At 43.0% G+C, this 18,767-nt stretch overlaps 1 protein-coding gene across 1 annotated transcript in view; it reads left to right on the plus strand.

Annotated features, from left to right (window-relative positions):
* The window catches only part of LOC121282430 (voltage-dependent L-type calcium channel subunit alpha-1S-like), a 746,261-nt gene extending 731,098 nt beyond the window's left edge, over nucleotides 1-15,163 (plus strand). Inside the window, exon 43 of the mRNA XM_041196142.1 lies at nucleotides 14,643-15,163. Coding sequence (XP_041052076.1) covers nucleotides 14,643-14,771 — 129 coding nt within the window. The 3' untranslated portion in view covers nucleotides 14,772-15,163. The remainder of the gene's footprint in view (nucleotides 1-14,642) is intronic.
* The last annotated feature ends 3,604 nt before the right edge of the window (nucleotides 15,164-18,767 follow it).

Here is an 18,767-nt window from a genome sequence, read left to right on the forward strand (position 1 = left end):
AACTAACATGTGGGGGGCTTTCAAATGTCAGTTGATAAGAATTCAGGACCGGCATGTTCCTGCTAGGATGAAGGATAAGCATGGCAAGTTTCAGGAACCTTGGATAATGAAGGATATTGTAAAATTAGACAGAAAGAAAAGGGAAGCATTCGTAAGGGCTGGAAGGCTGGGAACAGATGAAGCCTGTGGAGATTATAAAGAAAGTAGGAAGGAGTCAGGAGGGCTAAAAGGGGTCATGAAAAGTCATTGGCAACCAGGATTAGGGAAAATCCCAAGGCCTCTTATACATATGTAAAAAGCAAGAGGGTAGCCAGGGAAAGGGTAGGCCCACTCAGGGACAGAGGTGGGAATCTGTGTGTGGAGCCAGAAGAAATGGGAGAGATACTAAATTAGTATTTCTCATCAGTATTCACCAAAGAGAAGGACTTAGAGGTCGATTTGTCCAGGGAAGAGTGTGTAGATAGCCTGGATCATGTTGAGATCAAAAAAGAGGAGGTGTTAGGCGTCTTGAAGAATATAAAGGTGGGCCGAGGGCCAGATGGGATCTACCCTAGAGTACTGAGGGAGGCAAGGGAGGAGATTGCTGGGGTCTTGACAGAAATCTTTGTATCCTCATTGGCTATGGGTGAGGTTCCAGAGGACTGGAGAATGGCCAATGTTGTTCCATTGTTTAAGAAGGGTAGCAGGGATAATCCAGGAAATTACAGGCCTTACGTCAGTGGTAGGGAAATTATTGGAGAAGATTCTTCGTGACAGGATTTACTACCATTTGGAAGCAAATGGGTGTATTAGTGAGAGGCAGCATGGTTTTGTGAAGGGGAGGTCGTGTCTCACTAACTTGATCGAGTTAGTGAGACATTTCAAGGAAGTGACAAAGATGATTGACGATGGAAGGGCAGTGGGTGTTATCTACATGAATTTCAGTAAGGCCTTTGACAAGGTCCCTCATGGCAGACTGGTACAGAAGGTAAAGTTGCACGGGATCAGAGGTGAGCTGGCAAGATGGATACAGAATTGGCTTTGTCATAGAAGACTGAGGGTAGCAATGGAAGGGTGCTTTTCTGAATGGAGAGCTGTGACTAGTGGTGTTCCGCAGTGATCAGTGCTGGGACCTTTGCTGTTTGTAGTATACGTAAATGATTTGGAGGAAAATGTAACTGGGCTAATTAGTAAGTTTGCAGACGACACTAAGGTTGGAGGAGTTGCAGATAGTGAAGAGGATTGTCAAAGGATACAACGGGATATAGATCGATTGGAGACTTGGGCGGATAAATGGCAGATGGAGTTTAATCCGGGCAAATGCGAGGTAATGCATTTTGGAAGGTCTAATACAGGTAGGAATTATACAGTAAATGGCAGAACCCTTAAGTGCTTCGAAGGGCAGAGGGATCTGGGTGTACAGGTCCACAGGTCACTGAAAGTGGCAACACAGGTGGATAAGGTAGTCAGGAAGGCATATGGCATGCTTCATCATATAAAAGCTGGGAAGTCATGCTGCAGCTGTATAGAACCTTGGTTAGGCCACACTTGGAATATTGCATGCAATTCTGGTTGCCACATTACCAGAAGGATATGGAGGCATTGGAGAGGGTGCAGAGTAGGCTGCTGCCTGATCTGGAGGTTATTAGCTGTGAGAAGAGGTTGGAGAAACTCGGATTGTTCTCACTAGAGCGATGGAGATTGAGGGGCGACTTGATAGATGTTTACAAAATTATGAGTGGCATGCACAGAGTAGATAGTCAGAAGCTTTTTCCCAGAGTGAAAGAGTCAATTACTAGGGGACATAGATTTAAGGTGAGAGGAGATGTGCAGGGCAAGTATTTTACGCAGAGGGTAGTGACTGTCTAGAATCTGCTGCCAGAGGAGGTGGTGGAAGCAGGTATGATAGTGGTGTTTAAGAGTTAGCTTGACAAATACATGAATAGGATGGGAATAGAGGGATACGGACCCCAGGAGTGCAAAATGTTTTAGTTTGAAAGGCAATATGATCAGTGCAGGCTTGGAGGGCCGAAGAGCCTGTTCCTGTGCTGTACTTTTCTTTGTTCTTTGTTCAAACTACTTCATTTTCCATCCTAATGAAGAATTCTATCATATTTTGGTCACTGTTCCCTAAAGGACCCTGAACAAGAAGACTATTAATTAATCCCTTCTCACTACACAATACTAAATCTAGGATAACCTGTTCCCGAGCCTGTTCATCCACCACAGTATTATTGCTAATTTGGTTTGCCCAATCTATATGTAGATTAAAGTCACCCATGATTACTGTAGCACGCTTGTAACATGCATCTCTAATCTCCTGTTTAATTCTGCCCCCTACCTTACTACTACTATTTGGAGGCCTATGGACAACTCCCACTAATGTTTTCCACCTCTTGTTGCTTCTTAGCTCCACCCAGACTGATTCTACATCTAGATTTTCTGAGCCATTTATGCGCTGATTTCATCTGTAACTAACAACATCACGCCCATCTCCTTTTCCTTTTTGCTGTCCTTCCTAAATATCGAGTGCCCTTCAGTTCCCAGCCTTGGTCACCCTGCACCATGACCACAATCATATCATATCTATTTGCACTGTTAATATTATTGCGAATGCTCCGTGCACTCAGATACAGTGCCTTTATTAGACTTGTCTTTTTAACATTTTTACACATCTTTTTTTGTACTATGGTCCTATTTGCTGCCAGCCTTTGTTTTCTCTGCCTTCCACTTTTGCTTTCTACTTTCCTGTCTTTCATTCCTACCCTTGATTCCCATTCTTGTTCCCTGCTCAGGTTCCCATCTCCCTGCCAGCCTAGTTGAACTCTCCTCAACTGTACTAGCAAATACCCCTGTCAGAATATTGGTCCAATGCTGCAGTGCATCTTGTAGATGGTACACACTGCTGCTACTGTGTGTTAGTGATGGAGGGAGTGAATGAATGGTTGTGGATGGGGTGCCAATCAAGCAGGCTGCTTTGTCCTGGATGGTATCAAGCTTCTTGAGTGTTGTGGGAGCTGCACTCATCCAGGCAAGTGGATCACACTCCTGACTTGTGCCTTGTAGATGGTGGACAGGCTTTGGGGAGTCAGGAGGTTTCCTAGGCAGGATTCCTAGGCAGGAATCGCAGGATTCCTAGCCTCTGACTTGCTCTTGTAGCCACAATATTTATATAGCTAGTCCAGTTCAGTTTCTGATCAATGGATGTTGATAGTGGGGGATTCATTAATGCCATTGAACATTAAGGGGTGATGGTTGGATTCTCTTTTGTTGGTGATGTTCATTGCCTGGCACTTGTGTGGTGTGAATGTTACTTGCCACTTGTCAGCCCAAGCCTGGATATTGTCCAGGTCTTGCTGCAATTGGTAATGGACTGCTTCAGTATCTGAGGAGTTGCAAGTGGTGCTAAACTTTGTGCAATCATCAGCGAACATCCCCACTACTGACCTTATGATGGAAGGAAGGTAATTGATGAAGTAGCTGAAGATGGTTGGTATGAGGACACTACCCTGAGGAGCTCCTACAGTTATGGAGCTGAGATGACTGACCTCCAATAACCACAACCATCTTCCTTTGTGTTAGGTGTGAATACAACCAGTGGAGAGTTTCCCCCCTGATTCCTATTGACTTCAGTTTTGCTCAGGCCCCTTGATGCTACACTTGGTCAAATGCAGCCTTGATGTCAAGGGCAATCACTCTCACCTCACCTCAGGAGTTCAGCTCTTTTGTCCATGTTTGAACCAAGGCTGTAATGAGGTCAGGAGCTGAGTGGCCCTGGCGGAACCCAAACTGGGCATCAGTGAGAAGGTTATTGCTAAACAAGTACTGCTTGATAACGCTGTTGATGACCCCTTCCATTACTTTACTAATGATGGAGAACAGACTGATGGGGCAGTAATTGGCCAGCTTGGATTTGTCCTGCTTTTTGTGCTGGAATATCACACACACAGTGTACAATGTCTGCATATCACTCACGCAGTGTACAGTGTCTGCATATCACTCACACAGTGCTATGTCTGCATATCACAGACACAGGCTTCAGGATATCACACATGGGACAGGGTCAGTAGGATCAGTAGGGTACAGCGTAGGCATATCACACACTCAGTACACTATATGCATATCAACACACGGGCACAGCACTGGTATATCCCACACAGGGTAGTGTATTTATATCATACAGAGGGTAAAGTGTATATCACACACAGGGTAGAGTGTCTGTATATCACACATACAAGCTACAGTGTTTATTTATTACACACATGGTACAGTGTCTGTATCTCCCTCACACACTGTACCCAAAGTCTGTATATCACTCACAAGATAGAGTCTGCATCTCACTCACAAAGGGGGTGCAGTGTCTGTATCTCCTTAATACATGGGGTACAGCGTCTACATATCACACACAGTGCACAGTGTCTGTATATCACAGACAGGGTACAGTGTCTGTATATCACACTCAGGTTAGAGTGTCTGAATATCACATTCAGGTTAGAGTGTCCATATATCACACAGATACAGAGATCTCAAATGCATTCAGGAGAGCTTTTTAAGCCAGTATGTAGAAATCCTACAAGAGAAGGGGTGGTCCTGGACTTAATTTTAGGGAATAAAGCCAGGCAAGTGGTAGAGGTATCAGTGGGGGAGCATTTTGCAGATAGTGATCATAACTCCATTAGATTCAAGGTTGTTATGGAAAAGGTCAAGGATGGGCCAGAAATCAGAGTTCTAAATTAGGGATGGCTGATTTTAATAAGATCAGATACGATCTGGCCAGAGTAGAGTGGGAACAGCTACTTTTAGGTAAATCTGTCAGAGCAGTGGGACTCATTCAAGAAGGAAATAGGGAGAGTACAGAGCCAACATATTTCAATAAAGACAAAGGGTGGGACCAACAAATCCAGGGAACCCTGGATGTTGAGGATATGCAGGATTGGATAAAGAGAAAAAGGGAGGCTTATGGCAGATACCGAGGGCTCAAAACAGCAGAAGCCCTAGAGGACCATAGAATGTGTAGAGGGAAACTTAAAAAGGAAATTAGGAGAGCAAAAAGGGGGCCTGAGAATACATTCGCAGGTAAAATAAATTCCAAAGTTATTTTACAAGTCCATTAAGAGTAAGAGGACAACTAGGGAAAGAGTAGGGCCCATTAAGGACCATCATGGTAATTTGTGTGTGGAGCCGGAAGACGTAGGTAGGGTTCTAAATGAATACTTTCTATCAGTGTTCACAAGTGAGAGGGATGATGTGGGTACGGAAATTAGGCAGAAGGACTGTGATATAATTAAAGAAACTAGCATAGAAAGGGAGGGGATTCTAAGTGGTCTGGCAGGTTAAAAGTAGATAAATCTCCAGGCCCGGATGAAATGTATCCCAGGCTGTTGCGTGAAGCAAGGGACGAGATAGCAGGGGCCCTGGCAATAATTTTCAATACCCCTCTGGCCACAGGAGAGGTGCCAGAGGACTGGAGGACAACCAGTGTGGTACCATTATTCAAGAAGGGAGGAAGGGATAAACCAGGGAACTACAGGCCAGTCAGTCTAAACTCAGTGGTGGGTGGGGAAACTATTGGAAGCAATTCTGAGGGACAGAATTAATCTACACTTGGAGAGGCAGGGATTAATCAAGGACAGTCAGCGTGGTTTTATTAAGGAGAGGCCATGTCTGACCAATCTGATTTAATTTTTTCAGAGGTGACCAGGTGTGTAGATGAGGGCAATGCATTTGACATAGTCTACTTGGACTTCAGCAAGGCTTTTGATAAGGTCCCACATGGGAGACTGATAATGAAGGTAGGAGTCCATTGGATTGAAGGCAATTTGGCAAATTGGATCCAGAAATGGCTGAATGGCAGGGAGCAGAGGGTCGAGGGGTGTTTTTGTAACTGGATGCCTCTGTCCAGTGGGGTTCCACAGGGATCGGTGTTAGGTCCCTTGCTGTTTGAATGTAGGAGGGTTGACCAGTAAGTTCGCGGATGACACGGAAATTGGTGGGGCCGTAAATAGGGAGGAGGGTAGGCTGGTCAGATGGGCTGATTAGTGGCAAATGGAATTTAATCTGGATAAGTGTGAGGTGATGCACTTGGGCAGGACAAACAAGGCACGGGAATACACAATGAATGGTAGGACCCTAGGATCAGAGGGACCTTGGTGTGCATGTCACTGATCCCTTAAGTTGGTGGGACAGGTAGATAAGGTGGTTAAGAAGGCATATGGGATACTTGCCTTTATTAGCTGAGGCATAAGAGCAGGGAGGTTATGCTGGAACTGTATAAAACGCTGGTTAGGCCACAGCTAGAGTATTGCGTGCAGTTCTGGAATCCGCATTATAGGAAGGATGTGATTGCAGTAGAGAGAGTGCAGAGGAGATTTACCAGGATGATGCCTGGGCTAGAGAGTTTTAGTTATGAGGAGAGATTGGATAGACTGGGGTTATTTTCCCTGGAGCAGAGGAGATTGAGGGGGGACATGATTGAGGTGTATAAAATGATGAGGGGCATAGATAGGGTAGACAGGAAGGAACTTTCCCCCTTGTTGGAGGATTAATAACCAGGGGGCATAGATTTAAGTTAAGGGGCAGGAGGTTTAGAAGGGATATGAGAAAGAATTTTTTCACCCAGAGGGTGATGGGAATCTGGAACTCACTGCCTGAAAGGGTGGTAGAGGCAGAAACCCTCATACCATTTAAGAAGTATTTGGATGTGCATTTGCGATGCCATGGCATACAAGGCAATGGGCCTGGTGCTGGAAAATGGGACTAGAATAGTTAGGTATTTGTTTGACTGGTGCAGACTCAATGGGCTGAAGGGCCTTTTTCTGTGCTACTGACCTCTATGATTCTATGACTCTGAGAGTGTACAGTATCCATATATCACACACAGGGTACGGTGTCCATATATCACACAGAGTGTTGTGTCCATATATCACACAGAGTGTTGTGTCCATATGTCACACAGTGTTGTGTCCATATATCACACACAGTGTTGTGTCCATATATCACACACAGTGTTGTGTCCATATGTCACACAAAGTGCAGTGTCTGTATATCACAAGGTGGGTACAGTGTCTGTATATCACGGACATGGGGTACAGTGTCCCTATAGCACCCAGAGTACAGGGTGAGTCTGAAAATAGGGGGAGAGGAAGGAATGGGGAGAATAAGGAGCAGGGGAGGGGAGCAAGCAGGGGGAGAGAAAGGAGCAGTAGAGGGGAGGGAGTAGAGGGAGAGCAGGAAGTGGGGGAGAGAAATGATGGGAGTGGGGAGGGAGTGAGGCCGCAGGCGAGATGGGAGCAGGGGGCAAGGAGGGAGCAGGTGGAGATGCATGAGCAGTGTTAGAGGCATGAGCACGGCAAGAGCGAGACGAGAGGTGGAAGGGAAGGAAGCAGGTGGGGATGAGGGAGTGGGGGAAGTAGGGGGAGAGAAGGGAGCAGGTAAGGATGAGGGAGTGGGGAAAGTGGGGAGAGGAGGGAGTAGGTGAGGATGAGGGAATGGGGGAAGCAGGGGGAGAGGAGTGAGTGGAGGGAGCAGGCAGAGGGAATGGAGCAGGGGGAGAGGAGGAAGCCGGGGGAGGAGAGGAAGAAGCAGGTGGTGATGTGGTATAGGGGGAGAGGAGGGTGCAGGTGAAGAGAGGAAGAAGCAGGTGGTGATGTGGCAGCAGGGGAGAGGGAATGAGATGGGGGAGAGGGAATGAGCTGGGGGAAAGGAATAAGCTGGGGGAGAGGAGGGAGTGGGGGGAGAGGAGGGAGCAGTGGGAGTTGGGACCGTTTCACTTGCTGAAGGAACGGAGTTAAGTAAAACATCTGTGACATCAGAGGAAACTAGTAGGTTGATTGGCCGGTAGAACTTAGTCTAAGGGGCAGTGTATTAATAGTTAGCTGAGGATACCGTTGTTAAAGTAGATGTATAAATTAAAGAACTAAAAGTTTTAAGTAATTAAAAATTAAAATAAAATAATTAAATACCTGGAGCACATACCTGTGTATTTCAGAAAAGTATAACTTTTAGTTGTTGGAGGTGCTAGTATTTAAGGAGCACAGTAAATTGAAATATACTTTGGAATTATTCTAAGTTAATTAAGAAAGTAAATAAATTAAATTAACTGAATAATATAAGTAACAGTGGCAGGACAGGTGTTATGTTGCAGCTGTGGAATGTGGAGCTTTTGGACATCAAGGAGATCAAGGACAAAGCAGAAAGTGAAAGCATCTAGAGATATTCCAGATCAGGATTATGATCTGGAAGCCGAATTGTTGACATTGTGCAACATGAGGGAGTGGGAGAAAAACCTGGACATTTTGTTCCAGAAGACAGTCACATCCCTTAGAAAAGGGTCATGTATTTTGGTCTGCAGGGACAGACAGGAGGATGTGACTGTCAGTGAGGCAAGTAATGGGACAGACAGGCAGACAGTAGTGAAGGAGCCTCAGGCTTTACAACTGTCAAACAGGTGTGAGGTGCTAACAACCTGTGTGGACAAAAGCAAAGCCTGCAAGATGGATGAGCAGGTTGGCCATGGTACCATGGTACAGGAAGCCGTTCAACCAGGGGTGCAAAATGGAAATGTCCCACTGTATTAGGGGACAGTATAGTGAGGCGGATTGACACTGTTCTCTGTAGCAAAGTACGAGAGTCCAGAAGGCTATGTTGTCTGCCCAGTGCCAGGGTTTGGGACATTTGCTTGGGGCTGGAGAGGAGCTTGGAGTGGGAGGGGGAGGATCCAGTTGTTGTGGTCCATGTGGGTATCAACAACATTGGCAGGACAAGGAAAGAGGTTCTGCATCGTCAGTATGAGAAGCTAGGCACTAAATTAAGAAGCATATCCTCAAAGATGATAACCTTTGAATTATTACCTGAGCCATGTGCAAGTAAAATGAATGCCTGGCTGAAAGATTGGTGTCGGAGAAGTGGTCTCTGGTTCATGGGGCACCGACACCAGTACTGCGGAAAGTGGGATCTGTACCATTGGGATGGTCTACACCCAAACCGTGCTGGGATCAGCATTCTTGCAAGCCACATAACTAGGGAAGCAAAGAGGGTTTTAAACTAAATAGGGGCAAGAGATCAAATTTGGAAAGGTGTTATAAATCAAAGAGCAGAGACAAGGCAAGGAAGGAAGGAATTAATGTGGGAAATAATAAACAGAAATAGACAGGAAAGGACAGAGAGGACAAATCTAAGGGTAAATCAGCAGATAAGGTCAGAGGTTACAAAAATAATAAAAGGACAAAACACTTTGTATCTGAATGCACAGAGCATTCAAAACAAAACAGATGAATTTCAAATTGAGATAGTCAGGCATGATGTAATTGCCATTACAGAAATATGGTTGCAGGATGACGTAGATTGGGACCTGAATATTGAAGGGGACGTGACATTTAGGAAGGATAGGAAGGTAGGAAAAGATGGAGGGGTGGCTCTGTTAATAAAAATGATATTAGTTCAATACAGAAGGATGACCTAAATTTAGGAAATCAGGGTACAGAAGTGGCTTGGGTTGAGATGAGGAATGAGAAAGGCAAGAAGTCACTTGTGGGAGTGGTGTGGAGGCCCCATAACAGGAACCACATGATAAGACAAGGTATCTAAGAAGAAAAAATGGGAGCTTGTCTGATGGTCATGGCAATTATCATGGGGGATTTTAATCTACATATAGACTGGAAAACCAGATGGGCAAAGGTAGCCTAATAAGGAATTCATAGAATAGTTCGTTGTTCCATTGTTTAATAGGGTAGCAGGGATAATCCAGGAAATTACAGGCTGGTGAGCCTTATGTCAGTGGTAGGGAAATTATTGGAGAAGATTCTTCGTGACAGGATTTACTGCCATTTGGAAGCAAATGGGTGTGTTAGTGAGAGGCAGCATGGTTTTGAGAAGGGGAGGTCGTGTCTCATTAACTTGATCGAGTTTTTCAAGGAAGTGACAAAGATGGTAGGGCAGTGGATGTTATCTGCATGGATTTCAGTAAGGCCTTTGACAAGGTCCCTCATGGCAGACCGGTACAGAAGGTAAAGTTGCATGGGATCAGAGGTGAGCTGGCGAGGTGGATACAGAATTGGCTTGGTCATAGAAGACTGAGGGTAGCAGTGGAAGGGTGTTTTTCTGAATGGAGAGCTGTGACTAGTGGAGTTCTGCAGGGATCAGTGCTGGGACCTTTGCTGTTTGTAGTATACATAAATGATTTGGAGGAAAATGTAACTGGGCTAATTAGTAAGTTTGCAGACGACACTAAGGTTGGAGGAATTGCAGATAGTGAAGAGGATTGTCAAAGGATACAACGGGATGGAGACTTGGTTGGAGAAATGGCAGATGGACTTTTAATCCGGACAAATGCGAGGTAATGCATTTTGGAAGGTCTAATACAGAATTATACAGTAAATGGCAGAACCCTTAAGTGCATTGATGGGCAGAGGGCTCTGGTCCTCAGGTCACTGAAGGTGGCAATGTAGGTGGATAAGGTAGTCAGGATATATAGCATGCTTGGCTTCATCGGCAGGGGTATTGAGTATAAAAGCTGGGAAGTCATGCTGCAGCTGTATAGAACCTTGGTTAGGCCACACTTGGAATATTGCGTGCAATTCTACTCACCACATTACCAGAAGGATATGGAGGCTTTGGAGAGGGTGCAGAGGAGGTTTACCAGGATGCTGCCTGGTCTGGAGGTTATTAGCTGTGAGGAGAGGTTGGAGAAACTCGAATTGTTCTCACTAGAGCAATGGAGATTGAGGGGCAACTTGATAGAAGTTTACAAAATCATGAGTGGCATGTACAGAGTAGATAGTCAGAAGCTTTTTTCCAGGGTGAAAGAGTGAATTGTTAGGGGACATAGATTTAAGGTGAGAGGAGAAAACTTTAGAGGAGATGTGCGGGGCAAGTTTTTTATGCAGAGGGTAGTGAGTGTCTGGAATTCGCTGCCAGAGGAGGTGGTGAAAGCAGGTACAATAGTGGTATTTAAGAGGCAGCTTGACAAATGCATGAATAGGATGGGAATAGAGGGATAGGGACCCCAGAAGTGCAAAATGTTTTAGTTTGGCAGGCAATATGATCCATGCAGGCTTGGTGGGCTGAAGGGCCTGCTCCTGTGCTGTACTTTTCTTTGTATTCTTTGTATTCTAGTTTAGGGATAGTTCCTTAGAACAGCACATCCTGGAGACAACCAGAGAGCAGGCTATACTAGTCCTGGTATTGAGCAATGAGATAGGATTAATTAATGATCTCACAGGCACCCTGAGGGAGCAGTGATCATAATATGATTGAATTTTACATTCAGTTTGATGAGAGAAATGTGGGCCTCAGACTGACATTTTAAACTTAAATAAGGGCAGTTATGAGGACATGAAAGCAGAGCTAGTGAAAGCCAACTGGCAATTTAGGTTAAGTGATTGGTCAACAGAGATGCTGTAGTGAATATTTAAGGCATAAATTAAAAATGCATAGAATAGATACATTCCAACGAGAAAGAAAAATTCCAAGAGGAAGACCCATCAACCGTGGTTAACTAAAAAAGTTAAAGATAGTATCAAACTTAAAGAAAAATCATATAATTGTGCAAAGATAGAGGGCAGGTCAGAAGATTGGATATAATATTTTAAAAAAGCAAAAAATGACTAAAAAATTAAAAAGAAGGGAAAAATTAGACTACAAGAGAACGCTAGCTAGAAATCTAAAAACAGATAAGAGTTTCTATAGATCTTTCAAAAAGAAAAGAGTTGATAAAGTGAGCATTAGTCCTATAGAAAGTGAGTTTGGGGAAATAATAATGGAAAATGAGGAGATGTCAGATGAATTGAACTGGTACTTACATCAGTTTTCACTACAGAAGATACAAATAACATCCCAAAAATGGCTGTAAATCAAGATTGGAAGGGTGGGAGGAACTCAAGAAAATTATAACCACCAGGGAAGTGGTACTTAGTTGGAACTGTGATTTGAGAATTCCCTGGGTCCTGATGGACTTCATCCAAAGGGTCTTAAAAGAAATGGCTAGTGAGATAGTTGATGTGGTCGTTTTAATTTTCCAAAATTCTCTAGATTTGGGGAAGGTCCCATTAGATTGGAAAATACCTAATATTCAAAAAGGGAGGGAGATGGAAAGCAGGGAACTATAGGCCAGTTAGCTTCTATCTGTCATAGGGAAAATGTTCAAACCTATTATTAAAGATGTTATAACAGGCACTTAGATACATTCAAGGTAATTAGGCAGAGTCAACATGATTTTGTGAAAGGCAAACCATGTTTAACCAACTTGTTGGAAATCTTTGAAGAAGTTACATGTGCTGTGGATAAGGGGGAACCTGTAGAAATACTGCACTTAGATTTCCAGAAGGCATTTGATAAGGTGCCACAACAAAGGTTATTGCAGAAAATAAAAGCTCCTGGTGTAAGGGGTAACTTATTGGCAAGGATAGAAGATTGACTGGCTAACAGATAACAGAGTGGGTATAAAAGTCTTTTTCTGGTTGGCAAGATGTGATGAGTGGTGTGCCACAGGGATAAATGCTGGGGCCTCAACTCTTTACAATTTATATAAATGATTTGGTTGAAGGGCCCGAAGATTTAGTTGCTAAATTTGATGATGACACAAAGATAGGTAGGAAAATAAGTTGTGAAGGGTACATAAGGAGGCTATAAAAGGATATAGGTAGGTTAGGTAAGTGGGCAAAGATCTGGCAAATGGAGTAGAATGTGGGAAAATGTAAAATTGTCCATTTTGGCAGGAAGAATAAAAGAGAAGCACTATAGTGAGAGATTGCAGAGCCTTGAGAGTCAGAGATCTGGGTGTCTGATGCATGAATCACAGAAGGTCAGTATGCAGGTGCCGCAGGTAATTAGAAAAGCTAATAGGAGGTTATTGGTTGTGAGGGGAAATTATTACAAAAGTAGGGAGGTTATGTTTAATTTATACAGGGCTTTGGCGAGACACATCTAAAGTACTGTGTACAGTATTGGTCTCCTTATTTATGGAAGGATGTAAATGCATTGGAAGCAGAAAGGTTGGTATCCGCTAGAGTTTAGATAAGTAAGAGGTGACTTAATTGAAACATAGAAGATCTTGAGGGGACTTGACAGGGTGGGTGTGGAGAGGACATTTCCTCTTTTGGGCAAACCTGGAACTAGGGGTCATTGTTTAAAAATAAAGGGTGGCCCATTTAAGGCAAAGATGAGAATTTTTTTCTCTCAGGCAGTCTTGAGTCTTTGGAACTCTTTTCCTCAAAAGGCGGTGGAAGTGGAATCTTTGAATATTTTCAAGGCAGAGCTAGATAGATTCTTAATAAGCAAGAGGGTGAAAGGTTTTTGGGGTGGGGAGGAATGTGGAGTTGAGGTTAAAATCAGATCAGCCATGATCTTATTGAATGGCAGAACAGGTTTGAGGGGCCGAGTCGCCTACTCTTCCTAATTTTTCTGTCCGTATGTTCATGTCAGCATTTCACTCACGTGGGGTACAAAATCAACACTTTTCACAAAAATGATGCCATTTATTTTTTAAAAAGTAGTGCATCACTAAGTATTACTTACCTCACTAAAATAAAATCTTTTTCGCCATAATATCAAAACTTTTCACCAATGACTCAAAATTGTCGGACATTCATAAAAAAACAGTAGTACCTGGCAAAAACTCACTGATATAAGCACTTTTCACCAGGAAAACAAAACATCTCGCAAATGACAAAAATATTGTTGGACCTTCTATTGAACAATAGTACATAATGAGTTCAGCATTTTTTTCCAGAGATAATGACACAGTGTCTGTATATCACACACACACGGGGTATAGTGTCTGTATATCACACACCTACGGGGTACAGTGCCCGTATATCTCACACACGGGGTACAGTGCCCGTATATCTCACGCACACTGGGTACGGTGCCCGTATATATGTCACGCACACGGGGTACGGTGCCCATAAAACTCACGCACATGGGGTACGGTGTCCGTATATCACATGCACATGGTTTATGGTGTCCATATATGACACGCACGGGGTACGGTGTCCATATATCTCACGCACACGTGGTACGGTGTCCGTATATCACACACATGGGGTACAATGTCCGTATATCACACAGAGGATATTTTGTTGTTAAGTCACTCACACAGGGCACAATCACACAGAGTACAGTATCTGTATATCACTCGCATGGGGTAAAGCGTTGGCATATCACACACGCAGGATGACAATCTCACACTCCCCCATCACCATTGCACAGATGCATGATAAGTGACCTGTGATACCATATGATGTGTAGAGTCAAGGTGTTGCCAACTCTCATGCTTTATATTCCCAGGCTGCATTGTCATTTTTTGTGGTGTTCAGGGTAGCCTGATTATCACCTGGTGCAGACTGTCGGAGTGCTGTGCTCACTATCTCCTGCTGAGGCATGAGAGCCGCCTCTACTCTTCTCATTGACCCTGAAGAAGAGTCCAAAGAAGAGTCATTTTGGACTTGAAATGTTAATTGTTTCTCTCTCCATAGATGCTGCCATCCCTGCTGAATGTTTTCAGCACTTTCTGTTTTTATATCATTCTAATATATTTTTCTTGAACTTAGCGCATAGGTGTTTCTTCAGGTCTGAAGAACCAGCCTCTTTCTGTACTTCCCATAGTTGACCAATGAGCTAGTGCTTGTGCCTGTTGTATTTCTCACACCTTTGCCTCCCTTGTTAAGATGCTGGCAGCCCATGGATTACAGAAACTGGCCAGTGACCCAGTCTTCTTGGGAATGACAGTGAGTGAGATGGCAGAAGCTTATCTGATGGATCACAGTGAGCTGGAGAGCGTTGAACCTGTTGAATAACTGATCTGTATTGACGGAACCCAAAGACAGTCTCTGAACCTCATCCAGCAAGCTGCTACTGAGCAGTCATGTCAAAGCAGCAGAAGTCACTCTCTCTCTGGGAGTCACTCTCCAAAGCTTATTTACTGTCTAGTTTAATTTTTGTGCATTTTTAATTCTGTCACTATTGCCAAAGATTGTGAAGTAAAATGTTTGAGAATGTAAGAGATTTCAACTGCAACAGATTGTATGGAAACTGTATGGAAGCTCCACGTCAGGAGGATGGATTGGAAGAACGACACAATTCTATGACTCTAGCCTGATCAGGCTTTTTAGGCTGTGTACCAATTGTGCACCAGCATGGTGGATGTCGATGTGAAAAAGGCTCATTAAACGCTAAGTGGCTGACAAGACCTTATGTGATGACTTTTGTTGTGTTTGCATGAGTTCAGAACATCAGTCTCTTGTGATCTCATCATCTAACCCTGCCCTGGATCCTCAGATGGAAATAGCAGGAATTTATTTGGGTGAACACAAAAATTATTTGACCTTCATATGAACAGCATCACAATAAACTGCTGAATCCACCTATTTCCACAAAATTACAGCTTCTTACAAATGACTCAATAATTGTTGGACCTTCAGGAAAACGCGAGAAAAAAATCAAAACTTTTCACAAATGCCTCAGAATTGTTTAACATTATAGAAAACATCACAAAAGTACCACATCACTGAATGATTTGCTTAGCTCATTCTGATCAGCAATTTTATCACAAGTTTTCAAACAATTCAAAAAATGTTGAACATCTTTAAACACGCTTAAATGTCTCAGATGCAAATCATATTTTTGAGGAAAAACAAAACTTCTCACAATTGACTCAAAAATCGTTCGAACTTAGAAAACCCGTGTTATTTACCCAGTAAAACCAATTATATCATTGATTACTTAACTTACTCAGGTAAAAGCCATAGATTTATTAACAGGCTTAGATAAAGCCAGTTCCATCATAGATTGATTTACTCACTCAGATAAAACCAGTTATATCATCGATTGCTTAACTTACTCCAACAAAACCCATCTTTTATCATAGATTGTTAAACTTGCTCAGGTTAAACCTGTGTTATATCATAGATTGCTTAACTTACTCTGATATAACCTGTTATCTAATCGCTTGCTTAACTTACTCAGGTAAAACCAGTTATATCATAGATTGCTTAATTTAGATAAAACCAGTTACATCATAAATTACTTAACTAACTCAGGTAAAAGCCTGTTAAACCATAGAATGATTAACAGGCTTAGATAAAACCAGTTCTATCATCGATTGCTTAACTTACTGTGATAAAACCTGTGTTATGTCATAGATTGTTTAAGTTACTCAGATAAAACCAGTTATATCAATTCCTTAACTTACTCAGATAAACCAATTATATCATAGATTGCTTAACTTAGATAAAACCTGATATATCATAAATTGCTTAACTTAGTTAAAAGCTTTGTTATTTCACAGATTGCTTAACTTAGTCATATAAAACCAGTTATATCGATTGCTTAACTTACTCAGATAAAACCAATAACATCCCCGATTGATTAACTTACTCAGATAAAACCAGTAACATCCCCGATTGATTAACTTACTCAGATAAAACCAGTTATAGCATAGATTGTTCAACTTACTCAGATCACAGAATTACAGTGCAGAAGAGGCCCTTTGGCTCATCAAGTCTGCACTGACATGTGGAAAACACCTGACCTACCTACCTAATCCCATTTACCAGCACTTGGCCCATAAGCCTTGAATGTTATGACATGCCAAGTGCTCATCCAGGTACGTTTTAAAGGATGTGAGGCAACCTGCCTCCACCACCCTCCCAAGCAGCGCATTCCAGACCGTCACCACCCTCTGGGTAAAAAAAGTTTTTCCTCACATCCCCCTCTAAACCTCCTGCCCCTCACCTTGAACTTATGCCCCCTTGTGATTGACCCTTCAACTAAGGGGAACAGCTGCACCCTATCCATGCCCCTCATAATCTTGTACACCTCGATCAGGTCACCCCTCAGTCTACTCTGCTCCATTAAAACAACCCAAGTCTATCCAACCTCTCTTCATAACTTAAATGTTTCATCCCAGGCAACGTCCTGGTGAATCTCCTCTGCACCTCCTCCAATGCAATCACATCCTTCCTATAATGTGGCGAGCAGAACTACATGCAGTGTTCCAGCTGTGGCCTCACCAAGGTTCTATACAGCTACAACAAGACCTCCCTACTTTTGTAATCTATGCCTCGATTGATAAAGGAAAGTGTCCTATATGCCTTTTTCACCACCCCACTACATGTCCCTCCGCCTTCAGAGATCTATGGACATACACACCAACTTCTTAGTGCCATGCCATTCATTGAATACTTCCTTGTCATATTACTCCTTCCAAAGTGTATTTTTCATCCGCCACTTATCTGCCCATTTGACCATCCTGTTTATACCAAGACACTCAACCTCACTGTTAACCACCTGGCCAATCTTTGTGTCATTGGCAAACTTACTAATCCTCATAGTCACATAGTCACCTATGTCGTTTATATAAATGACAAATAATAGGGGACTGAGCACAGATCCCTGTGGTATACCACTGGACACTGGCTTCCAGTCACGCAAGCATCCTTCTGTCATCATCCTCTGCCTTCTACAGCTAAGCCAATTTTGAATCCACCTTACCAAATTACCCTATATCCCATGTGTATTTACCTTCTTTATAAGTCTCCCATGCAGGACCTTGTCAAAGGCTTTACTGAAATGCATATAAACTACATCAGCTCATCTGCACACCTGGTCACCTCCTCAAAAATTCTATCAAATTTGTTAGGCATGATCTCCCTCTGACAAAGCCATGCTGACTATCCCTGATCAAACCTTGCCCTTCCAAGTGGGGATAGATTCTCTCCTTCAGAATTTTCTCCAATAGTTTCCCTAGCAATGATGTGAGATTCACTGGCCTGTAGTTCCCTGGCTTCTCTCTACAACCCTTCTTAAATAGCGGAACACGTTAGCTGTTCTCCAGTCCTCTGGCACCTCCCCCATGGCCAGAGAGCAATTAAAAATTTGGGTCAGAGGCCCCTTGCCTCCCTCAGCAGTCTGGGACACAAATCATCTGGACCAGATTTGAACACTTTTAAGCCTGCCAACACCTCCAATACCTTCTCACTCCCTATATCAATTTTCTTAAGAACCTCGTAGTCTGTCTCCCCGAGTTCGATACCTTCATCGTCATTCTCTTGGGTGAAGACGGATAGGATTTATTCATTCAACACTCTAGCTCTGGCTCCACCCATAGATTACCCCCTTGGTCCCTTATGGGCCCTACTCTTGGTTATCCTCTTCCCATTGATATACTAGTAGAAAATCTTGGGATTTTCTCTAATATTACCAGACAGAGCTTTCTCATATTCCCCTCTTTGCTTTCCTAATTGCTTTCTTAAGCTCCACCCTGCACTGTCATAATGAAGCTGGAAATGAGGAGCTTGTTAGAAATAGAGACATTTATGGAGATTGACATTAGAAATTAATAGAGATAGTGAGGTTGATGGAAATGGAGACTCATGTACATTCAGAGAAGGAGCAGATGCTACAAGCAGCAAATTTCATGGAAATGGGAGATTTTACAATTATGGGGAAGGAGAAATATCTGCAGGTAGAAAAAATGCTAGAATTTGATCAATCAGTAGAAATTGATGTTTTGCTAGATACAGCTTACTTAAACTGAAGGATAAAGAGAAATTGAAGCTGAGATCAAATGCAGAGCAGCTGGAAATGTGCAGAATTTGATTAATTGCAAGAAACAGTATTTGCTGGATACAGGGAACTGGATTTGTTGACAAAGTGGGAATTTATACAAATATAGCAAAAGTGAAATATCTGCAGATAGAAGAAATAGAAGGTGAGCAATTGTTTGAAATTGTCATTTCGCTAGTTACAGAGAGCCAGATTTTCAGAATTTGAAGAATACAGAGAAACTAAAG

The sequence above is a fragment of the Carcharodon carcharias genome, chromosome 9 (assembly GCF_017639515.1).
Source record: "Carcharodon carcharias isolate sCarCar2 chromosome 9, sCarCar2.pri, whole genome shotgun sequence".
NCBI lineage: Eukaryota > Metazoa > Chordata > Chondrichthyes > Lamniformes > Lamnidae > Carcharodon > Carcharodon carcharias.